This window comes from Gracilinanus agilis, chromosome 3, assembly GCF_016433145.1.
Source record: "Gracilinanus agilis isolate LMUSP501 chromosome 3, AgileGrace, whole genome shotgun sequence".
Lineage (NCBI taxonomy): Eukaryota > Metazoa > Chordata > Mammalia > Didelphimorphia > Didelphidae > Gracilinanus > Gracilinanus agilis.
Genome location: NC_058132.1, coordinates 3,197,786 through 3,222,574, shown reverse-complemented (window position 1 = coordinate 3,222,574; position 24,789 = coordinate 3,197,786). Strand labels below are relative to the sequence as shown.

General features: G+C 52.4%; 1 protein-coding gene across 1 annotated transcript in view; it reads right to left on the bottom strand.

The window, feature by feature from the left end:
• Window positions 1-24,756, bottom strand: part of LOC123239750 (zinc finger protein 11-like) — a 46,633-nt gene extending 21,877 nt beyond the window's left edge. Inside the window, exons 1-6 of the mRNA XM_044667048.1 lie at window positions 24,675-24,756; window positions 23,859-23,941; window positions 23,435-23,561; window positions 16,136-16,303; window positions 14,674-15,551; window positions 14,465-14,568 (exon numbers count right to left, since the gene is read on the bottom strand). Of these exons, the coding sequence (XP_044522983.1) occupies window positions 14,465-14,568; window positions 14,674-15,551; window positions 16,136-16,303; window positions 23,435-23,561; window positions 23,859-23,936 (1,355 nt within the window). The 5' untranslated portion in view covers window positions 23,937-23,941; window positions 24,675-24,756. The remainder of the gene's footprint in view (window positions 1-14,464; window positions 14,569-14,673; window positions 15,552-16,135; window positions 16,304-23,434; window positions 23,562-23,858; window positions 23,942-24,674) is intronic.
• Window positions 24,757-24,789: the final 33 nt, after the last annotated feature.

Genomic DNA, 24,789 nt, shown 5'->3' with positions numbered 1-24,789 from the left:
GGGGGGGGGGGGGGGGGGGGGGGGTAGAAGAAGGCGCAGAATTCTGGTGGCTTTGCTCGCCGGGGGCCAGCACACGAGGGGGGGGGGGCGGGAGCTTGGGCTCCGGTTCTTCCCCGGGAGGGAGAAGGGATGAACTCCAGCACCGCGCTGAGCCACCACAAAAGGGACCCTTCCGTCTTACAATCGATACTGTGTCCTGGTTCCAAGGTGGAAGAGCGGTAAGGCCTAGGCAATGGGGGTGAAGTGACTTGGCCAGGGTCACACAGCTAGGAAGCGGCTACGGTCAGTTTGGACCCCAGGACCTCCTCGGCCCCACCCGGCTGCCCCGCTCTGTAACATTTTTTAACAGGCTCTCCTTGCATTCTCTTCACTTGCCGGGGCATTTCTCCCCTGCATTCCGAATCTGCCAGGGTTCGGGCAGCTGGACCAGACTGGCCCCTCTCCAGGCTGCCCCCTGCCCCTCTGGCTCTCCTCTCGGGGCCACCTTCATCTGCGCCCCCCAGCACTTCCGCTGCCTTCCTCCACCGGCGTGGAAGCTCCTGGAGGCAGGGGCCGCCGGCTGGCCTTCATCCCTTCACTGGCTCCTTCAGCTGTTTAATTCTGCCGCAGCTACCGAGTCCCGTCCAGAAGTGCTGATGCAGCGCTGGGCCCCGCTGGGGAGACCCAAGAGGGGAGAGAGAGAGAGAGCCCTTCCCCAGGATCTGCTTCACTTGCATATGCGTCCTTGTGGCCAGGAGTTTGGAGGACTGAGAGGGAGACGGGCATCCAGAGGATGGGGTGTACTTAGAACGTTGGCCCCAGGACTACGTTCCCCAGAATTCCTTTCCTCTCGCCCCCCGCCTTGGGAGTTCATGTTTTGTCTATAGTTGTGTGTCACCGGATGGGCTCTGGACCCGAAGCTCCCTCCTTCCTCTAGTTTTTATTTTCCTTTTCTTCAAGTTATCAATCTTGTCAAATATAATACTTGGAGTATTTGGATATTAATTTTTAACCTTACAGTTCTTCCTCTGAATGTGGGCAGCATCTTTCTCCTAAATCCCTCAGAATTGTCCTGGGTCGTTGCATTGCTACTAGTACAGAAGTCCATTACATTCGATTTGACCACTCTATGTACAATGTTCTTCTGGCTCTGCTCCTTTCACTCTGCATCACTTCCTGGAGGTCTCTCCAGTTCACATGGAATCCCTCCAGTTCATTATTCCTTGTAGCACAATAGTATTCCATCACTGTCCTACACCACAATTTGTTCAGCCATTCCCCACTCGAAGGACACCCCTTAATTTTCCAGTTTTTTTGCCACCACAAAAAGCCCGGCTATATTTTTGTACAAGTCTTTTTCCCTATGATCTCTTTGGGGGTACAAACCCAGCAGTGCTATGGCTGGATCAAAAGGTAGATAGTCTTTTAGTGCCCTTTGGACCTAGTTCCAAATTGCCTTCCAGAATAGTTGAATCCATTCACAACTCCACCAACAACGCATTAGTGTCCTGATTTTGCCGCATCCCCTCCAACATTTATTACTTTCCTTTGCTGTCATATTAGCCAATATGCTAGGTGTGAAGTGGTTCCTCAGAGTTGTTTTGATTTGCATTTCTCTGATTATAAGAGATTTAGAACCCTTTCTCGTGTGTTTATTAATAGTTTTGATAAGAAATCCATTTCTAAAGTAATACTGGGTTTTCAAATCTTAGGAGACTCAAAGCATTGATGTGCCTATACTTTGCAGACAACATTCTCTTTCTCTGCTCCCTTGGGCAAGACTGCTCTTCTTATCCATGATTTCCAAGTGTCACTGAGAGGGACTCAGCAGTGACATTTGCCTGCTTTTTTCTGCACCTTCCAGCCTGGAATCCATGCCTACTAGATGCTGTCTTGCTGCCACTCTTCCCTGACTGTGCATAGAAACACTATTTGTCCTTCCTGGTGCAGCCTCCCCAGGAGAGTGCAAACATCCACCAAGTGGAGTCCCAGGTCCTCCTAGACCTTGCCTGAGTGCCTGGGCCTCGCCGGAGGAGGGCTTGGGTTTGGCATTTGAGGGGCTTATGAGGCTCTCAGACATCCCCTTTGAGCTGGCTGATGGCAGTTAGAGAGGTGGGCCTGGAAGTTAGCCGGGAGTTTGGGGCAGGGATAAGAAGATGTGAGAATCATCAGCATAAAGGGGGTCATTCAATCCTTGGGAGCTGATGAGATCCCTGTGCGAAGGAGTCTAGAGGGAGGAGAGAAGAGGGCCAGGACGCCCCAAAGAGCCTCTGGGCTACTCACAGTGCGCGTGACGTGGATGAAAATTCAGTAGCAGAGACTGAGGGGTGGTCAGAACCCAAGAGAGAGATCTGAAAACCTAGAGAGGAGGGAGGGAGGATTCCAGCTCCCAGCCCTTCACCAGTGAGTCAGGGGGAGGGCAAGTGCTGCCAGTGCTGCTAGGCCTGGCAGAGGGGCCTGGAAGGGCCATCAGAAGGGAGAAACCAGAGCAGGGTTGTGGCCTGGGGAACAGGCATTCCAGAGGGTATGGGTGGGCTTACATGGACCAGAGCCCTGGGGGGATGAGAATAGGAAAACTGGATTGTGGGAAGCTCCAGGGGGTTGGGATTCAGGGATTCAGAATGGAGAGAATCTGCCTGGGAGCCTCTAAGACATGAAGGGACAAATCTGGAGATTTTCCAAGTGGGTGGAGTGAGGGAAGGGGCAAGAACTCCAGGCAGAAGGAGTAGCCCTGCTCTCCGCCCCCAAGGCAGGAGAGCCTGGTGTAAGGTGCCCTTTGCCCATACCTTAGCGGTCAGAGATGGGCCTGGGCTGGGAGCCTGGAGCTCCTCTGGGCTTCCCCATCCCATCGAAGGCTGGAGATCAGGCTGTTGCAGGATGGAAGGAAGGCAGCCCCCCGGGGCTTCCCCACACGCACCTGAGGCTGGAGATCTGGCAGGAGGTACACACAGGACTGTGGAAAGAAGGGCCCTGCCGCCCCTCGGTGCACATTTGACTCTCACCCGAGCCCCGCCAGGTAGAGTATCATTCTCCTCATTTTATGGCGCCTGGAGGAGGTTGAAGGCCTGGCCAGGGTCACAAAGCTGCTAAGTGGCTAAGGCAGGATTTGAATTCAGGTCTTCCCATCCTGAAGATGGACCGGGGGCGTGCTGCCTCTCCCTTCCCATAGGAGATGGGGCCTCGTCTTCTTTTAGTTCCTTTTCTTAAAAGTCGACCTTCCAGAACCAGATTCCAGCCTACGTCTTGGCCCAAATGAACACGAGTTCAGGTTTTACTTGCCACGCACTTTGCGAATGACTCCTTTGATCCTCACAACAACCCTGCGAAGTAGATACTCTTATTATCCCCATTTCATAGTTGAGGAAGCTGAGGCCAACAGGATTAAGTGACTTGCCCAGTGTTACACAGCTCATGTCTGAGGCTAGGTTTGAACTCAGATCTTCCTGCCTCCACGGCTGCTAGATGGCTCCAGGGGTTACAGCAAGACCCTGGGAGTCGGGAGGACCCGAGTTCAAGACTGGCCTCAGACACTTCCTAGCTGTGTGACCCTGGGCGAGTCACTTCAGCTTTGGCTGCCACAATTTCTTCATCTGCAAAGTAAGCTGGAGAAGGAAATGGCACACCAAGAAACCCCAAAATGGGGTCAGAAGGACTTGGACATGACAGAATAACAAGTGGCGCGTCTGGGCTGGGAGTCTTATTTCTGGCTCCTTCCTTGGATTTTCCTTCCTCCAAATTTCCGAGCATCTTCACTGATATTCCTCTTCCTCTCTCTGGCGGGTCCACACTGGCAGTTTTCTTCCCAGTTTTCTTCAAGTCCATCAAGGGAGCTGAATGGAAGGAAGGCCGTGGCAGCGAGTGATGTCAGAGGCACGATTTGAATTTGGATCATCAGATTCCAGAGCCGGCGAGGCCTCCAAGGAGAGCCCCTGGAGCTCTGTGGGCCTGAGCCCGATTTCCCCCGACTCCCTGGGGTCCAGCCCGGAGATCTCTGGTCTCTGAGCCGCAGGTTCATCATTCCACTTGGGGCTCTCCTGCTCCAGCAGGATCCTCCCCACCCCAAAGCCAGCCAGTCCACGTCCTGGACGTTGTTCTCCGGGACCTCCATTCTTCGGCTGCCTGCACGTCCGCTTCCTCGGTGCATCGGTTCCGACAAATCCCCAGCTAGTGGGTGCCATGCTTGGAGTGCTGGGCCAGGAATCAGGAGAACTCGAGTTCAACTCCAGCCTCAGAAACTCACCAACCCTAGGGAGGTCACTTTGCCTCTGTCTGCCTCAGTCTCCTCAGCTGCAAAATGGGGATAATCATAGCACCTCCCTTCCCGAGGCATTGGGAGGATCAAACGGGCCCAACGTTCAGCACGGGGCTTGGCGCTTAGTAGGCGCTTCACACAGGCTTGCTTCCCCAGAATTCCCCAGTCACCATTTCATTGCTTTTCATTCAGTTCATATTCCATCGCACGCACATACCATTTTCCTAGAGCATTTCCTCATTCCACGGCCCAATGTGCTTCCCATCCTTTGCTGGCCCAGAGGGCTGCCACCACCACTGGGCTCTCTGGCCTCGCACTCCTGGGGCAGCCCAGGCAAAGGGGAGAGGTGGCTGGGGCACTTTTTTCCAGAATCCAAATTGAGAATGAGTTGGAGCCAGCCAGGTTCTGGGTTCCCTAAGATGGGCCTTGGATTCGAAAGGCAAAGTTCCATACCAGAAGAGCCCATCCTTGGAACGAGGCTAGTCAGCCCCACTGGGGCAGCTGCACAAAAGTTCCTGTCTGGAGAAAACCCTCAGAAAGGGGAACCCAACTGAGAGAGAAATGGGTGCCGGGTTCAAGTCAGGGAAGGAGAGCACAAGGCGAGAAGAAAGGCAAAGACAAAGAGTAAGTCAGCCCTAGAGCTCTGGGGAGGATGAGCTTGACCCTTAGCCAACACGCTGGGGTTTATGGGGGTTACAGCAGTCTAGGCGGAGGGAGAATGAGCAGGAGACAAGCAGACTGATACTGGAACACTCCGAGGCCAGCTTCATGGGAGACAAAGCGCTGGGACCTAAAGCGATAGATCAGGAATCCATCTGGCCTCGGGGGTCTAAGCTTGCTTGGTTCAGATGTTCATTGAGTGATGCTGGTAAAATAAGGAGGCTGAGATAACTGAGCGCCATCTCGGGGCTAGGAATTTGGCAAGGCGGAGGCTCAGCGGAACTGGAGGTGACAGAAATCAATCTTAAGAGTCAGCTTCCCGAGTACTCCTAAAATAACATCAAGATGAATAAGCCTGGACTCCTACAAGAACAAAGGCTGATGCTTTCTCCGTCAGCCATCGACTTAAGACAAGGGGGACCCAAGTGTGCTGGGCTCCCAGCTCCTAGAGAAGCTCCCCTCTCCTCCCACTGACCCCTGGCCTCCAGAAGGCCTCCGCCGAGCTGCACTGAGGTTGGAGTCCGCCAAATCGGAGGGACTCCGAAAAGAGACGTCAGAAGGAGCCTCAAATCAGGCCGGGGAAGGGAAGTGCCTCTCTTCTCCCTCGGGATGGTGGGGAGAGGAGATGGCTAGGTGGGCGCTTGGTGCCTGCCCCTGCAGCTGGCTCAGAGAGTGCCCGCGTGGCCAAGCACTGGCTAAGGGAGGAGACTGCCAAGGGAACGGCGGGCTCGTGGGGCTGCTGCCTTTTCTTTCTCTGACCCGCTTTTGAATGATTTACGAAACCCACATAAACGGAGAGGCAGCCTCCAAGGAATTTACGTCTCCCCAGTCTGGTTGTGGCGGTCTTCCCACTGCCTTCTGGGTCCGGATCCTTTTACCTTCTCAGCCTCTGGCCTGCGAGCCATTTGGAGCCCATTTGGTGTGGGCCTTACTCGTTTGCAGCTCTTGAAAGCGATGAATGTTTGTTAACTGCCAAAGCCCAGAGAAGGGCTCTTGGGCTGGATGTCTCTGGATAGTCCCAGCATCTGGTGTCAACTGGGTTTTGGGGAAGTCCAAGGTTGCTGAGAGACTGAACAATCGACCTTAAAGTACTTGATGGTCCAGCTTAGGTGGGACTAGCAGTCAGAATCGGATCTCAAGTACCGACAAAGAAAAGGCAACAGGGAAAGGCCAAGGTGGATGAATGGCGAAAATCCTCCTCAAGTCGTAGGAAACTTTCCTTGGGCCAGTGAGGGAAACCCCCAGAGACTCTCTTTAGAAAAACACACTATTTGTTTGCTCGTTGATTAAGAATAGAAAGTTGATAAACAAGCTAAGATGTCCCTGATGCCAAGATCTACCCCTCCAGCCCAGCCTTCTATGAGGCTCTCATGAGAGAGCTCTTCAGGTCTTCCAAAGCCTCCTACCAGCTCCCTGTTGTAGCTAAGAAACCCCCAAAGCTACCTACGCTTAATTCCCAGTTAACCCTCAAGGTTGTCTCCAAAAAAGCTACTGAGAATGGACTCAAAAGTGGCCGGGCTGGGCTTGGCTCCTGAGGTAAACCCCCCCCCAAGCCCACAGAAAAGAAGACTCAGGTTCCCAGAGGCCCCACCCATCAGCTCCCTCTCCCCCCCCATCTTTTAGGGTATGAACTTCCCTTTCTAGTAAAAGGTTCTTACTAAGTGTGAAAGGGGGACTCCAGCTTCTTGATTTACTTAAACTAGACAAAAAGGGCAGCCATACTTGTGTGCCTGTGAAAAGAGACCCGAGCCTTTTCTCCTGATTTTTTCCTGGTGCCTCTTCATTATCCAGGCTGCATATCACATTCTAGTTTGTGTTTACTTATAAAGTAGACAAGATAGAGAGTCGGATGTGGGCTGAGGTCTGATATCTGCTGAAATGTTTTCCAGTTTTCCCAAAAGTTGGAAATGTCAAAAAGTAAAAAGTGAATGAATGGGAGCAGCTGGGTGGCTCCGTGGATAGAGAGCCAAGGCAGGAAGTCCTGGGTTCAAATTTGACCTCAAACACTTCCTAGCTGTGTGACCCTGGACAAGTCACTTAACCCCCTTTGCCTAGACCTTGCCACTCTTGGGCCCTGGAACTAAGACTTCGTAGGAATTCTAAGTCAAAAGGTAAAAAAAAAATGAATGAATGCATGAATGAAAAAGCATTCACTAAGTGCTTATTATATAATAATGGGAATGAAATCACTATGTAATAAAGCAAATATTGCATAAACGAAGAATGAATGAGCAAGGAGGTACCAGTGCCTAGTGAACTCAGATGGAACAGTTGAGGAGGGGCACTGTGGCATGACAGACAGTGCTGTGTCCCCATAGACAAAAGCAGCTCCCTACCCCCCCAAATTTGTATTCTTGGGCACACAAAATGCTGGACAGTTTCCAGCTTTTGTTTTTCCTTATCTGGTCTGATACTGCCAGATGCGTCCTTGTTTTTCAGGGGTCACCAAACCACCAAACCAATAGTTTTGATGACTTGTCTTGGGGTCCACATTTGGGACTTTCTTGGCAGGGATTGTGAAGTGGTTTGCCATTTTCTTCTGCTCATATTACAGATGAGGCAGAGGTTAACAGGGTGAAGTGACTTGCCTAGGGTCACACAGCTTGAAAGTGTCAGGCTGGATTTGAACTCAGGTCTTTCTGACTAAGGTTGGTTCTCTTTCCACTGCTGACACCTAGATTCCTGGTTTTGATGACTACCAGTTTATAATATAACTTGAAATGCGACCTCCTTTATCCACATCTTTTCTCATTATTTCTCTCAAGATTCTAGTTCACAAATCTAGCTGGAGGGCAACCAAGGGGAGGAGTTCCAGGCACAGAGAGGATTCCGTCCTCCAGAGCCTGGTTTCTGGCCCCATTGCCAAAGGACTGGCATGGAAATGGCTACAAAGTAGAGTTAGTTTTGATACTGTGACTTTGCTAAAGTTATTTGTCATCTCAGACTTTCTTCACAGATTCCCAGTGAGGAAAATCTTGGCTCCTCTTTATGGATTCTTATGCTTCACTCTGTTCTCTGCTCTGACTTCATTTTCTGAACTGTGCCAAACGGTGGTGAGGAGAGGACACTCGGGCTTCAGGATTGGGCCAAGTCGTTCTGCTGCCTTCCTCCTTGAATGCGCTGCCCTCCCTGAGAGATGCATTGCACCGAGGGTTTTCCCACATTACTGTGTGTGAAAAACTCCCTTACTGCCTTAGATGAAGATGAGATTTCAATGGGAGCAGAAGTATTTAGCTACTCAGAATTGTAATTCTAAGACAGCTAAATAATGTTAGCACAAGGCCTTTTGGGATTCTTTTAGTATGCTTTTGAGGTTTTGAATCATTGTCAGCACAGGCCTCAGCTTTAACTTTAGCCTTAAAATCAGCAACTACGGTCTTGAACTGGTGACTGGGTCTTCACTAGCATAGAGGCTTTTGTCTCAGTCAGAAGTCTGGTGACACTCCTTCACCTTTGTATACACCCTAGTAGACCTCATCAGGCTTTTGCCCCACTTGGGGGCCCGCCTCCTCCTCCTTACCCTGGTCATCTTAGTAGACATCATCAGGCTTAGAAAGTAGGGTTCAGGCCCCCCCACTCCTCACTTGTCTATCAAGTGACTTCTACCAATGAGAAGTATTTCCCGATTACTTCAACCAATCCACATCTCTCTATTTTTATCACTGTCTTGGATTATTTCCTAAATTGTGATATCCTTGGAGCATAAAAGAAGCCCTCTCACAAGGCTTGGGGTCTTTTGGTCTTGACCAGAAGGCCGGCTTTATTGTGAGGCCGGCCCTCTTGCAATAAACCTATTTCTTTATGGCTTGGAGACTTTATCTTATTTGTGTTCCTGTGGTTAGAAATTAGGCCACATTACTTGGGGTACTTTGTTTCCATACAATAGATCCCCCAGAGGACAATCAGTTTCCCTCTCTGTAATATTTGTTAATAAACCCTCACCTTCCATCTTAGAATCAACACTGTGTATTGGTTCCAATGCAGAAGAGCAGTAAGGGCTAGGCAATGGAGGTTAAGGGACTTGCCCAAGGTAACACAGCTAGGAAGTGTCAGAGGTCACATTTGAACCCAGGACTTCCCATCTCTAGGCCTGGCTCTCCATCCACTGGACCACCCAGCTGCCCACCTCTGTAACGTTTTTTAACAGGCTCTTCTTGCATTCTCTTCACTTGCCAGGACATTTCTTCCCTCCATTCCCGGGATCTGCCAGGATTCAGGCAGCTAAGTAGTTCAGTAGGTAAAGCACTGTGTTTGGTGTCAGGAAGACCTGAAGTCAAATCCAGCCTCAAAGACTAGCTGTGTGACCCTGGGCAAATCACTTTACTGCTGCTTGTCTGTGTCTTCAGTTATGAAATAGATAATAGCATCTACCTCCCAGAGTTGTTCTGAGGATATTTTTCTCTCCGTAATAAATGCCGAGTAGATTTGCACTCCCAAGGAAGGGGGTTCCATAGTCTCCACATTTATGGGGTCTCGGCACCAGGAATTAAATCATGTTGTCTTTAAGAGCTGAGATGTGCCTGTTCTCTAATTAAATTCAGATTTTCTCTTTAGTATTACTTCTTTGTGTTAATGAGGGCTGAAGGCTGGCTGGATGCTTACACCTTATATTTATTTCCACGCTTTCCCTCCACTATTAATAGGAGATCTCATTATGAATGATCTCCAGATAAAGGTCCTCCCACGTCTTACAGTGAAGATAAGTTGTTTCCCCCCCCTCCTGCCAGTGAAATAGTATAGAAGGAGAAAAGAGGAAGATGACGAAAGAACCCTGAGGGATAAGCTCCACTGAGCAAGAGCCAGTTAGATAATCGGACAGCAAAACAGACTGACAAACACTGGAGGGTTGGGTCACAAAAACCTAGAGAAGAGAGTATGGAGGAGAAGAGGGGAAGTGTGATGGGGAAACCATGAGCCAGGAGATTGCACTGGATAACAAAGCCACAACTTCTATACTTCCCAGAGGAATGCTTCGAAATCCTCACTTTTATTGAATATCCATCTTTTTCCATTAATTGGGCTCGTTTGTAGGGTGAGAAAACCACAGACTGGAAGTGCACTAGTACCCTGAGCCTTCCATCTCCTTGGCAGAGCATATCCCTCAAGGAAAGGTGCTGGGGCCAGGCCAGGCACCTTCCATCTGTCCCAAAGCAACTACTTCCATCATTCCAACAAAAGAGACCTTCCACCTTCTACTCCAGCCCAGGCTCCCAACGGAGATACAGAGAACCTCCAGGGCAAAGAGCAACCTTCCCTTCAACTCCAGGCCTCCCATCTTCTTTGAGAATAGAGGTGTGGAGCCCTGCAGTCAGTGAGGCTCCTTCTCTGATGATAGAGGAGTGGCGCCCTCCACTCAGTGATGGTCACTCCTTTCACATTCCAGTGGCTCTGAACTCCTACAAGAGCGCTACTAATTCCACTCCTCACCTCCACCCCCCAAATTTCAACCTAACTTCACCCACCCCTTCCTCTAGTCCCTTCCCTTCAACTCCCTTCTCTCCCACTCCTTCCATCTACTCTCACTAAATCCTGGCTTCTCCTGATAACCCAGCCTCCCTCGCCACCCTCTCCAGTGCTGGCTACCCTTTATTCCCTCCCTGTCATCAGCTCACTGGTCAAGAGGGGAGCATTGAATCCTCTTTGTTCCCCATTGCCATTTCCTGGTTCTTTTATCATCTCTCTTCCTTTGAGGTTCACACTATCCATCTCTATCCCCCCAGCCCTGGTAGCAGTTCTCCAGATTCTCAGGTCACTCCCCTTCCTTCCTCAATGAGTTCAGTATTGGACTCACAATCTTTTCTTTAAACCCTCACCTTCTGTTTTAGAATCAATACTGTGTATTGGTTCCAAGGTAGAAGAGCAGCAAGGGCTGGGAAATGGGGGTTAAGGGACTTGCCCAGAGTCACTGGGCTAGGAAGAGTCTGAGGCCACATTAGAACCCAGGTGTCTTCCACTGTGCTGTCTAGCTGCCCTTGGACTCTCCAACTCCTGCCCTCATACTAGGGAATGATTCTCAAACACTCGAACGCCCACTTAGCTCCTCCACTACTTACCTTCCAGGAGCTGCTCCTCCAGCCCTCAGCCATGTGCAAAGATGGTCACAGCAGGATCCTGCCATCAGCCACAAAAGAACCAGCTCTATCCCTTAACTGGCCACAATTGACTGGCTTTTTGCCTCTCCTGCCTTCCTCTACATCAGCGGTTCCCAAACTTTTTTGGCCTGCCGCCCCCTTTCCAGAAAAAATATTCCTTAGCCCCCTGGAAATTGATATTTTTTAAAAATTTTAATAGCAATGAATAGGAAAGATGAATGCACCTGTGGCCATCACCATGCACCATCGCTGCAGCACCCACCAGGGGGCGGTGGCGCCCACTTTGGGGATCACTGCTCTACATAATTTCCTCTTCCAATCCCCTGACCCTTCAATTCTCTCTTGGGCCATCTCTCCTATACTAGCCACTGTCTCCATCTTGACCCCTTGCTGAACTATTCAACTCTACACTGTCCTCACCTGAATCCCTGCCCCCGGATCATATCCCTGACAGCCAAGCCTCAACCTTGGATCACTCCCACCATTCATTGCCTTTGTTCTTACACACAGGCCACTGAAGAAAGGCTGAGAAAAATCACACAACTGTTCTGTGTCCACTGTTGCCAGGTAATCGATCCCAGGCTCCCTCCTCAATCAGCTCCCTCCCCCACTCCCCAGTGGCTCTTCCAAACCTCCCCCTGCTCTCAGTGGAAAACCTTGTTTCATATTTTATAGAAAAAAGTGGAGACCATCTGCCATGAGCTCCCTCTTCTCCCCTCACTCAGGTGTGTTCTGCCACTTTCTCCTCCTTCATTCCTGGCTCTCATGATGAAGTGACCTCACTCCTAACCAAGGCTGACCCCTCTACCTGCTCAAATGACCCCATCCATGGCACCTCCTCCAATAGATCGCTCCCTCTGCCATCCCCACTCACTTATTTTCATTCTCTTCCTCTCTATTGTCTACAAGCATGCCCACGGCTCTTCTATCCTGAAAAAACTCTCACTTGATCCTTCCACATCACTCCTTCTGGGAACTTTTGCTCACAAGAATTCAGACTCTCATGTCTGAACCTCTTGACCACAGCTCATGGCACAGTGGATAAAGTGTTAGACTTTAAGAAGACTTGAGTTCAAATCCAGTCTCACTTACTAGTTGTGTAACCCTGGACAAGTCACTGAACCTCTGCCTGCCTCAGTTTCCTCATCTATAACAGGGATAATAAAACCTCTCCAAATTTTGTGAATATCTGATATTTCTAAAGCACTTTGCAAACCTCAGAGCAAATTAAAATACTGACCCTTCTCTTGATCAACACCAACCCCCTCCTTGTTCAAGTGACCTCAGTTCCATTCCTTCTCCCTTTGTCCATCCCCCTTTCACTTATCTTTAAGCTGTCCTTCTCTAATGCCTATGTCTCCCCCATGTTGACACTCACTTGACCTTCCATCCCTGCTAACTATCATCCTAGGTTTCTATCCTTTGTAGCTAAACTCCTGGAAAAGGCCATCTACAATCGTGCCTCCACTTCCTCTCCCTTACTTTTTACTTTTTTTAATTTTATTTTTTTAAACCCTTACCTTCCACCTTGGAGTCAATACTTGAAGGCAAAAGAGTGGTGAGGGCTAGGCAATGGGGGTTAAGTGACACAGCTAGGAATCGTCTCCCTTCAAAGTGGTTCTCTTGGTTGCAAATCCAATGGCATTTTCTTAATCCTGATTCTCTTTTGATCATTCTTCTCCTTGATACTCTCCTTTCTAGATTTCAGGCCACCCTTCTTCCCTTTCCTGGTTGAGCACTCCTTTTTGACCACCGATTCTGTCTCCTTTGCCAGCTCCTCCCCTCTGCTTATAGATGTCCCTCCAGGTCCTATCCTGGGTCCTCTTCTTTTCTCCCTCCACTTGTGGATCTCGTCAGCTCCATGGATTTAATGACCACCTCTATGCTAATGATTCCCAAATCAACCCTCCCTGCCCTTTCTCTCTGCAAACCTCCAATCTTACAGCTCCAAACTGCCTTTCAGACATCTTAGTCCAGAGGTCCAATGGATATCATCAATTCAACATTTACAAAACAGTTCATTATCTCCCCCCTCCCACCAAATCCCTCCCTCCTCCCCTCCCTATCAATATAAACCATCTTTCTAATCCCTCAGGTTCCCAAACTAGACGTCATCCTAGACTCTTTCCCCATCTCACATATGGCACCAACACCCATAGTTTTTACCCTCACAACATTTTCTGAATATGCTCTTTTCTCCTCTGCTACTGCCCCCATCCTGGTGCAGGTCCTCATGATCTCATGCCTGAACTATTTCAGTACTTGATGGACTGGGCAGAGTGGGGGGAGGGGGTCTTCCTACCTTAAGCCTCTCCCTACTCAAGTCCATCCTGCATTCTTAATGATCTTAAACATACAGATCTAACCATGCCACTTGTGTACTCACAAAAGTTCAATGGTTCCCTATTGCCTCCAGGATCAAATACAAAATCTTTTTGGAGTCCAAAGCATTTTATAACCTAGCCCTACCTCCTCCCTTTCCAATGTGTTTCCTTAGACCTTATTCCCTACCACCTACTCTTTGATTCAATCCCACATCATCCTTGCTGTTCCCTGATCAAGTTCCTCCATCTCTCACCTCCAGGCATCCTCTGGAAGTTCCCCATTTCCCCCATGCACGAAGTGCACTTCTTTTGCTCTGACTACTCACTCCCTGCCTTCCTTTAAGTTCCAACTAGAGTCCCACTTCTTACAGGAAGCCTTTCCCACCCACCCCCTTCCTTCTAGCACTTTCCCTCTCTTAATTAGTTACCATTTATCCTCTAATAAGCCTTGCTTATTACATGTTTGCATGTTGTTACTGCCATTCAACTGGAAGTTCCTTAAGGGCAAGGGCTGTCTTGTGCCTCTGTTTGTATCTCCAGTGTCTGTATCTCCAGTGCCTGGCACACAGTAGGCACCTAATAAATGTTTATTGTATTAGATTGTACAGTAATGAATTCTTTGATGCAGGCTACTGTCTAGATGAAGGCTTTGCCACTTTTCTGGCATTCAAAATATATCTCTTCAGTGTGAACTCTCTGGTGTTCGATAAGAACTATGTTCTGGTAGCCCTTCTCTAAATCTTTTCATTTCTAAGAATTTTCTCTAGTATGAACTATCTGATAAGAGTGGAGCTCTGACTAGAGGTCTTCCCACCCTCCAGAGTGTGAATTCTCTGGTGTTTAATGAGGTATGAGCTCCAACTGGTCTCATTCCCTAAACCTCTATGGCTTTTTTCCACTATAAATTCTTTCACATCTAATAATGTCTGATCTCTGGCTCAAGGCCTTCCCACATTTCTTGCATTAACATGTTCTCCTCCATTAGACTCTGAGCTTCTTGAGAGCAGGGACTGGTTTTTCTTTCTTTCTTTGAATCCCTGGCAGTTAGCAGAGTGCTGGGCACATAGTACACACTTGAGAAATGCTTGTTGATTTGACTTGAATAAGGTTTCTTCCTAATGTGAATTTTCTGGTGCCGGATAAGATGAGAGTTCTGCCTGAAGGCATTTCCACACTCCTTACACTTGTATGGTTTCTCTCCAGTGTGAATTCTCTGGTGTTTATTAAGGCTTGAGCTTTGGCTGAAGGCCTTGCCACATTCCTTGCATTCATAATGTTTTTCCACAGTGTGAGCTCTTTGATATTTCTCTCCATCATGATTTATTTCATATTTAATAATGCCTGAACTCTGGCTAAAGGTCTCAACAAATTCCTTGTACTCATAAGCTCTCTTTCTAGTGTGAATTAGTTGATGCCGAATGAGATGTGACTTCTGCCTGAAGACCTTCTCGCATTCCTTACATTTGTAAGGTTTCTCTCCGGTATGAATTTTAAAGTGTTGATTAAGGGATGAGCTCTGGCTGAAGGTTTTCCTACATTTGTTACATTCATATGGCTTTTCACCAGTATGACTTCTCTGATGTTTGGTCAGGCTTGAGCTCTGCCTGAAGGCCTTCCCACATTCCTTACATTTATAAGGTTTCTCACCAGTGTGAATTCTCTGATGTTCCATGAGGTATGAGCGCCAACTGAAGGCTGTTCCACATTCCTTACACTTATATGGTTTCTTTCCACTGGGAATTCCTTCAAGCTTAATAAAGTCTGAATTCTGGCCAAAGACTTGCCCAAATTCCTCGTGGTCATAGGATTTATCACAAGTGTGAATTTTCTGGTGCTCAATAAGAACTGAGATCCACCGAAAGGAAATTCCACATTGCCTACATTTATATTTCTCATCATTACGATTTCTTTCATGATTCATGATGGCTGAGTAGTTCATGAAAGCTTCCTCACTCTTACAAGATTTCTCTTGAGCATGAATTCTCTGGTTTCGAATAAGAAATGCTTTCTTCTGGAAATTCTGTCCACCTTTTTCGAAATAATAGGGTTGAGTTCTCTGATACTGATTAAGGAGTGTGTAGTTATCTGAGAGATTTCCACATTCACCATAATCCCATGATCCTAGGTGCTTGTGGATGCTCTGATGAAAGTTGTTCCCCAAATCAGCATATTGATGACCTCTCTGCTCGGTGAGTGTTTCAGGTTTTCTTCCTTTTTTCTTTTTTTTCTCAAAAAGTTTATATTCTATTGGGGAGATAACATGTACACATATAAAAATATACAAAGCAATTCCAAGCAATTTCAGGGGTAGAGGGCAGTCCCTAGCAGCTGGATGGGCCTTGGGTAGGAGGGCACAGGTGCTGAGCTCAGCAGAAATTAGGGTTTCTAAGAGGCATAGTGGAAGAGGGAGGGAACTCCAGAAAGGGGAAACCACCTATGCAAATGTATGGCAATATGACCCTTGGGGAGGAACAGCAAGAAGGCCAGTATATGGACTGCAAAGGGCATGATGAGGAGGCATGTTTAAAAATTGAGCTATGGAAGGCCTTGAATGCCAAGCTAGGAGTGTGGGGTACCCTAGACCCCAGCTTACTGAGCAGGGGTGACCTGGTCAGATCTAAACTTTAGAAATCCTGATTGGGCAGCTGTGTGCAAGACAGATTAGAGAGGGGAGGCAGATGGGAATTTAGAGATCATGTTAAAACCTCCCCCATTTACCAATAAGAAAATTGAGGACAAGGGGTCTGGGTTTTGCTCAGACTTCAGCAGCACACACCCCTCAGTACCTGCCATAGCTACCCTCATCCCATACTTCAGAAATGCCATACCTAACAGACCAGATAGGATGCTCCACCCACTAGCTCCTAGGTGCCTGGTGGAACTCCATCCTTCAGATGTGTGAGCGCTTCTCAAGACTCCTCTCTGCAGATCCCAGGCCGGCGGCTCTTCCCCTCGTTCCAGCCGGGAGATAAGGTCTGGTTTGTCCTCTGTTAGCCCTGCCCATGGGAGAGGAAAGGAGAGAGCTCAGTCCTGGGGGATGGGCAGGGGGCTCAGCTCTGACTGCCAAGGAGCATGGGAGGAAAAGGAGGCTTGGATCTATTTGTACAGCAGGCAGTCATTTGAATCCATTATCCCACAGACCCAGATGAAGTGCCTACTATGTGCCAGGTGAGAGGTTGTGTTGTCTAGTGGAGAGGGAACCAGGAAGACCTGGTTCAAGTCCCACCTCTTACCCATACTGATGATGTGACCCTGAACACTAAAACGCTCAGTGAAACACACCACTGTCCAGACTAATAGTCAGTGAATCCACATTTATTAAGCATCTACTGTATGCCAGGCAGCCCTCAAGGAACTGATAGTCTAAGGTGGGGAGACAGCAAGTAAACAAGTTGTGTACAGAATTGGGACTTAAAGGAAGCCAGAGAGGTCAGGAGTCAGCGTAGAGGAGGGAGAGCCTTCCGGGCCCTGGAACAGCCAGAGAGAATGCTCAGAGCTGAGAGGTGGACACGGCCAGGAGGCAGGGTCTGAGGATGGAAGAATACTGGGGAGAACAAAGTGTAAGACTGGAAAGGGGAGAGGGCACTAGGTCATGAAGGGCTTTGAATGTCAAACAGAACCTCTTATCCTGGAGGCAACAAGGAGCCACTAGAGTTTATTAAGCAGGGCAAGACATGGTTAGGACTTAGGAAGGTGTTGACAGTTGGCAGATGGACTGGAGAGGACAGGAGTCTTGAGCAGTGGCTATTTCAAATAGTCCAAGTATGAGATGATGAGGGTCTGCACTAGGCTGGGAGAAAATTCAGGAGAGGCCTCAATGGTGAAATCAACAGGCCTTGGCACCATACTGGTTCTGGGGCACAGTTATAGGAAGGAGCTGAGGACGACACCTAGGCTGTGAAGCTGGTGGTACCCTCTACAATAAGAGGGAAGTTTGGAACCATCGAAGGTTCAGGAGGAAACATAATGAATTCCTTTCTGGACAAATTTAGTTTGAGATGTTTATGGAACACCCAATTGGAGATGCAAGTCAAGAGGTCAGCAGAGAAGTCAGGCCTCCATGAGGAGACTTAAGAGATGACTGAATCAATACCAACGTTAGCAGGTATTATCTGGATGTTCTCGGCAAAGGAAGCTGAAAAGGAGACCTCAGATAGGTAGGAGAACCAGGAGAGAGTTTTAAGAACAGTGACTGACAGTGTCAAAGGCTGCTGTGGGGTCAAGAAAGACTGAGGACTGCAAAAAGGTTACAGGTTTTGGCAATTAAGATTGTTATGATGGCTGAAAAGAGCAGTTTGGGTGGAATGATAAGGTCAAAAGTCAGCACTTAATAGAAGTGAGAGGTCTAGTGTAGACAGCCTTCACAAATTTAGTCACAGAAGGGGAGAGGGATATGACAAAAACTCAAGACCAAGTGAGGGAATTTCTGAATATGGAGGAGACATGGGCAGGTTTGGAGGCAGGGGGGAGTCGGCCATTAGTCAGAGAAGGATTGAAGATAAGTGAGAGAATGGGGTAATAGAGGGGTCAATCCAAAGGAGGACATGTGATGGAAGGTAGTCACTCATGCCTGTAGACGGGTTGGCCTCAGTAAGAAGGCCCACCTCTTTATGTGAACTAGGGGTGGTGGAAAGGACAAGGCAGGAGGAGGCAGAGATCATCTAGGTGATGGCAGATACCGAGGAGGGGAGAAGAGGGAGGATCTCAGCAAATGGCTTCCATGGTTGTCATTGGAGAGGTGGGGGAGGTTTGGGGAGGGATGAGGTTTGGAAGAGCCCTAGTGGGAGAGGGCTGATGAGGGAGGTAGAGTAGGATTGTATGGTTGCAAGGAAGGCCCAGTGGAGGTCATGTAACAAGCCTGTAAGGAACCCAATTAGAATTGTTCCATGATGTTTTTCTCAGTTTCATTCAGCAGCAGCATGTACGTAGGAGGGAAGGCAGGGATGGTGGGAGGGAGCCAGGACTGAGACTCAGCTGGGCATAATCGGCTAGATGACTGGGGAGCAGGGAAAGGACTCAAGGAAACAGGGGAGAGTAGAACTGGCTGACCAAGGGGTCAAGACAAGAGGCAAGTGTAGCCAGTGGGAAAGAATTGGAGGTCATGGTGTGGATGCCTAGCAATCTGGTATCATAAAGGCCAGATTAGGGCATGTCAGAGTTCATGAACAGGTGACCCGAAAGAGCAAGTGTATGACTGCATCTGGGTGGGGTGAGATCATGGGGAGTAAGCCAGCCAAAGAACTCTGGAGAATTTGGGAGACACTCGGGATGTATGCTGGGGAGACCAAGACCTGGAGCCGGGAAATGAATGCATTGTGGAGGGAAGGGAAACGGTCAGGAAACAACAGCTACTGAGACTGATGGGAGGTAGATCTGGGCCTGAGTGAACCTCCAAGGAAGAGAGGGAGAGGGAAGACCTGAACGGGGCACTGGGGAGCAGTCATCCAGGCCCCCACCTAGATCTGGGATTTGGGGGAATGAACGTGCAGCCAGTGCTGACGGTGGCCAGGGAGGTAGCGTCATCATGGGGAAGGAGCAGGGAAGGCCAGAACTCAGGAAGGAATGGGAAAGCTTTCAAGAAATCTTATTTGTTGATCGGTGACCGGTTATTCTAGAAGGGGTGCCTGGGGGTGAAGCACGTGTTAATTATTGAGAAAATAGTTCAGGTGTATGTCCCTTGTTCCGGGGTTTGTCCTGGGGGTGGGGGGTCCTCTCTGGGCCTCAGGCAGCTCAGGGAAGGAAGGGGCAACGATGTGGAACTCAAGAGGGACCATCTTTCCTCCAGGGTAAGCCCTTTCTCTTCCCACCCAAGAGCGCCATGCAATGAGGCTTCCAAAAAGACAATCGTCCCAGGCTTGAAGGAGCTCCGTCTTAGAAGGGTGACAAGAATCCTCTTGGCTAGGTTGGTTGTTGTTTAGTTGTCTGACTCTGTGGCCCCACTGAGGTTTTCCTAGCAAAGATCCTGGAGTGGCTGGCCATATCCTTCTCCAGGTCATAAGTGGGAAACTGAGGCAAGCAGGGTGAAGTGCCTGGTCCAGGGTCGCAGAGCTAGCACATGCCTGAGGCCAGATTTGAACTCCTGATGATGAATCTCCCTGACTCCAGGCCCCAGCTAGCTGCCCTTTCACTGGGTATTGCTGCCAATCACAGCCAAGATCAGACATGGCTCATTAGGCTCAGAATGCAGGTGCCACAGAACAAGAACCCGGAGCAGGAGCAGGCTGGATCCAAGGGAACGGCAAAGACCAAAGATGGCACCAAGAGAAGGTCTACACAGCCGGGAACAGGCCAGCCAGGAACAGGGAGTGCGAGCTGGCACCTCGGCCTAGAGTCTGCAGACAGCGAGAGCAGGGAGTACCCAGGTCACTCCGGGCTCTAGTGGAGGCCGCGGCCTCCGCAGCCTCCTCATAAGGGAATGCTGGCAACGCGGAGCCAGAACCCCTCTTGTGACAAGGGAAAGAACAGGAAGCTACACACACACAGCCGAGATGGGGAGAAGGCAGGCACTCCCGGCGGAGGGTGCAAAGGGGCCCTTGGAGACCAGGATGGACCCCCCCAAGCACCTTCTCCTCTAGCTACCATGATGTCTCCCAACAGCCAACATTCAGAGTTCTGAGTTTTGAAACGGCTTTACACGTCGTCCCATAACTCACTTTTATCCTCTGATCCCCAATGTGCAGAAATCAGGGCACTCACCCAGGGTCACACGGCTAGTCGATGGATGCCCTGAGTCAGCTCTTCCTGGGCTGCCCTTTCTAGGTGCTGGTTTGGCTTTTGGGCTCTCTGGTCCCGTTTTCCCCCTATCGTTCCCCACCAAAAAACAGATCTGCAAGGGGCACCTTCTAGGCTCTCCTGATCACCCTTCTGATCAGACCCTCGGCCGGCCACCCACAGGATTTGTTTTCTTGGGTGGCGAAGGGGTCGGCCTACACCTGACATTATCTCGAGGCTCCCCTTTCTCTGGTCCACCTTCATCCACTACCCAATTGACCACTAAACAACTGGCCTGTGTCCTTCCTCGACCCATGAAAATCCAGGGGCTCCCTGGGACCCCAAAGGTCTGGCTGGCCTCATTCCCGCCCGCCCCAATTCACCCTGGCTGGAACCTCTGCTAAGCCTCCCGGCCACTCTGGTGTGGACACACGGCCTCCCATCCCCCCGGCATCAGCCCCCGAGGCAGGGCCCGCTTCCTCCTGGACTTTCTGCTCCCTGGGCTCAGCCTGGCACGGCTGCTCATGAACTAAAGCTTTATTCCCACTTTGGCCCAGTTTTCTTTTGAAAAAGCAGAAGGGAGGAAGGGCCGTGCGTGGTCAGCGCCATCGTTCTGAGAACAGACTTTATTGATCTCCTACCTTTGCTCCCTCGCCTCAGAGAAAAGGAGGAAAGAGCCCACTGTGGCCCCCTGAACACGAGCCGGAGTCCAGGTGGCTCTTAGAAGAAACAAGACGGCAGCCTCCAAGGGGAAGGGACTCTGAGCGGCCCCGGGTGCGAGCCCCGGGAGGACTAAACAGAGGAGGAGGACAGAGCTGGGCAAGTCACTGGGGCCAAAGAGGAGAACAACATTGCTAAGCATCTGCGGAAAGCTCAAAGTCTCATTTTATCGTCACCACAACCCCGGGAGATAGGTGCTAGGATGACCCCATTTTTCAGATGAGGAAACTGAGGCAGGTAGAAGTTAAGTGACTTGCCCAGGGTCACACAGCTACTAAGCGTCCAGGCAGGATTTGAACTCAAGTCTTCCTGAATCCAGGTCCAGAGTGCTATCCTCTGTGCCACCTAGTTGGATGCTCTGAGGAAGGAGCTGCTTGTCCTCCAAAGAATGAGAGCGAGATCGTCCGGTCAGGCCCAGGGGAGGAAGAGAAGAGGAGGAGCGGGGTTAGTGATGTCCTGGCTGGAGAGCTCCCGGGGCCCCCCCACCGGGGATCCCCAGGTTCTGGGGGACCCTGAAAGTCTGCCCAAAGATTCTGCAGCCTCGGGCAAGGCGCCCCGAGAACAAGAGATGACAAAAAAGGCGGCTCATGTGAGGCCTAAAAGGAGGGGAGAGCCGCCCTGGAGGACCCGGATTCTAATCCTGTCCAAAGGATGATGTGAGGACGCTCTCTGGCCCTGGGCCTCAGGAGGCTCCAAGGAGGCCGCGTGGAGCTCAGCAAACTCAGAGCCAGAGAAACACGAGCGTCAGTGGCCAAGAGAGCAGAGCGAGACCCACGGGCGGGACCGTGTACACGCGGAGGCCCCACGGCGAGGGAAGAGGCCGGCTCTGGCTCTGGCTCCGGAGGGGGTGCTGAGGAGTCTCTGGGCCTCAGACACTTCCGGGCCAGACGGCCCCATCGCCCGGCCCTTGTGGTTCCAGGAAGGAAGATGGGGCAGAGAAACCAAGAAGGGGTAGCAGAGAGCGTGGCGTGGGGCGGCGCTGCCCACGGACCCGAGGACGAAGCTGGAGCTATCTGCCAGGGCTGGCCCAGTCCCCCCTCTCCTGCCTCTTCCCGAAGGGCCTCCATGACTGCGGCTTCCTTTGGACATCGCGTCATTCCTTCTTCCCGTCCCCCACCCCACCACCCCGTTCTGTTCTCCATCGCCCAACTGGTCCCCGGCCACAAACTGCCCCTCCTGGGCCCCTCCTCTGCCCGGCTCCACAGGAGATCCTCCTAGAGCACTTGAGGGGCACCCTCGGGCTTTCCTGGCTCCCCAGGACCCAGCTTGTGGGGCTCTCAACCCTGAGGCCTCCCAGCAACCCAGGACCCAGTGGGGGCCTTTATGACCCTCCTGGCTGTGGGGCTCTGCCCCCCCAATCACCAAGTCACCCCAATCACCGAGACTGCTCCGCCTCTACCCCTCCTCTGTGCCCAGCGATCTACCCGCCGTGCCAGAGCACCACCCGGGTGAAAGCCTGTCCTCGACCTGATTCTCATGAATGATGGAGGCTTTTATCAGGGCCGCAGGGCACCCCACCAACGAGCTCTTGGCTGCCGGGGAAACCAAGGCACAGGCGCCCCGGGGGGGAGCACCTCACTGCCTGACAGGGGGGGACAGCTGGGATGGAGATGACTGGACCCGCCAGGCACCCCCCCAGCTCCAGGGAAAGCGGGTCTAGAGGAAGAGCAAAGGGCCCTGGCGGACAAAGGCCCCCAGGGCGGGGGGAAGCGGGATCTGGGGACACCCGTGGGGCTGCACAGAGCCTCGAGATGGACCGTGGCCAGCAGGGCCTGAGGACCACAGGAAGACCGGAAGGACAGAAGCCTGGCCAGAGGGGCCAGGCCAGTGGATGGAGCTGCCGCTATCTCCCGGGCCCATAAGGTGCAAGCCCCGGCTCCCCTCTTTGAGCTGGGAGACACCCCCAGCCCCCGAGCCCCATTTTTCAAAGGAGTCTGGCCGGATCCGCACTGGCTCCCCTTATCGTTGGGTCTTGCCCTCCCCCGGCCCCTGCTGCCGTGCCCTCGGCCAGAGACAGAAAACTGGCCCACCGAGAGTGCCCAGCCAGCCCCAGAGACTGTGGACGCGGGGGGTGAAGGCAGGAGAAGGGCCGAGCCCGCACGCTGCGGACGCAGGGCCGGGGCAAGCCCGGGACGCCCGCCACCAGCCGGGCGGCAGCTCACAGCCCTCATCAAGCCAGGCCGGGGGAGGCCGAGGGCGCCACAGTCAGGGTCAAGCCTGGAAGGCTGCCGAGTGGGGTTTGGGGTCCAGGTCGGCGTGGAGAGCCTCGCGGTCTGTGCCCGCATCACCGGCTCGGACAAAGGCGCGGACGCCACGCTCACCGGACCTGCCCATGACCCACAGCAAGACTCGGGACCCACAGAGGCCAGACAGTCCGGGCACCGGCTCAGCTGGGCAGCTGAATCTTGACCAGGAAAACAGCGGAGCCGGGTCTGAGCCTCCCAAGGGTCAGTGAGGGCCTGGTCAGAGAAGCCCGGCAGCCCCGGGGGATGTGGCAGGGTGCGGCGGCCTGATGCTCCCGGGAGGGGGAGGGGAAGGAGGAGGGAGGGTCCCGCCGGACAGCCTCAGCCTGGGAAGAGTCTGGCGGGCTGAGCCCAGGGGGGACATCCCCTCGGGGATAGATGGGAGCCCTCGGCGGAGCAGAGGCCGAGGACCGGACAGGGTCTCCCCTACCCCGCCCAGACGCCGAGCCTCACCCAGGGACACCAGGTTTCGGTAGTTCTCCAGCATCACCTCCTTGTAGAGCTGCCACTGCGCGGGGCTCAGGCACCCCCATTCCTCCTCCGTGAAGTCCACCACCACGTCCCGGAAGGACACGGCTTCCTGCAACGGGACATGCGCCTGCTGGCCGGGAAGGGGCCCCCAACAACCCCGGGAAGCCTGGAGTCTCGGCTTCCTTGTCCAGAAAGTGGGGGGGAAGAAGGGCCCTGAGGGGTGGATCTGGGGGGGGCAGGGCCAGAAGCCCCACCCAAGATGGCCCGGGGTCTCTGAGGTTGGACCAGTCCACCCTGAGGGCCGCCTCCCTATGACTGAAGGAGAAGGAGGAGGCCTCAGGGCCACGGTGGGGGGGGTGGGGGCCACCCACTGACCCCGGGGACCCACAGGGAGGGGCCAACTCACCTGATCGAGGGCCCAGAGGGGGCCGTCCTCCTCCTGCTCCAGGAGTCCCTCATGGGGAAGAACAAGGTTCAGAGACATGAGGCCTGGGGGCGGAAGAGGGACCTGGGTCAGCAAGGGGGGCCCCGGTCAGTCAGCCCCCCCACTTCATCCCACCAGGTCCCTCTGCCCGTCCCTGCCTGCCAGGAGCTCCCAGTGGGGACCTACAGGGAGGGGGGAAGGGCAGAGCCATGGCTGGGAAGGGGAGGGGGACCAGAGGGCTTCCTGGAGGAGGAGGACAGAGAATGTTCCAGCCCTGAGAGCCCACTGACAACGGGGCAGCCCAGCTGGGCCCCAATCTGGGCCTCAGTCTAGAGCCCTGGTGGGATCGGGGCTCCCCCAGGCGGGGAGGAGAGGCCACAGGGGGGCTTCCTCGGGGCATTTCTCTGAGCTTGGCTCCTGGAGGGAGCCAATGGGCAGACTCGATCCCGCCCCCATTCTACATACAGGTAAACTGAGGTAGTGTGCATCTGAGGCTGGATCTGAAGCCCACCCAGCGGTCTGGACCAAATCTGTGGCCCTACCAGGGGGAGGAGGCCGGCGGGCCAGCGCTCCCACTCGGGGCTCGGGAAAGCTGAGGAGGCGTGGGGGGGGGCAGTGACAAACACCCCAATGCATCCTGGGGGCCACCACGCCCAGCCACTCCCTTCGGGTCCCCAGGGGGCTCTTCGCGGCAGCCTCGGGGGGCTGAGGATCACGCCCCCGCCCCCTCCCCTTCCTCCGTCTGCTGCGCTTGCGGATCTCCTCTGCCCCTCCGGCCCTTTCTCCCCGCGGTCTCACCCCTCAGCCTCGGGGACTCCGGGCAACGCCAGGGCCGGCCTGGGCCTCCCCCGAGGGGCTGGAGCCTCCGGCGGGGCCTGAAGGGTGCCGGAGCTGGGGGGGGGGGCGGCCGGAC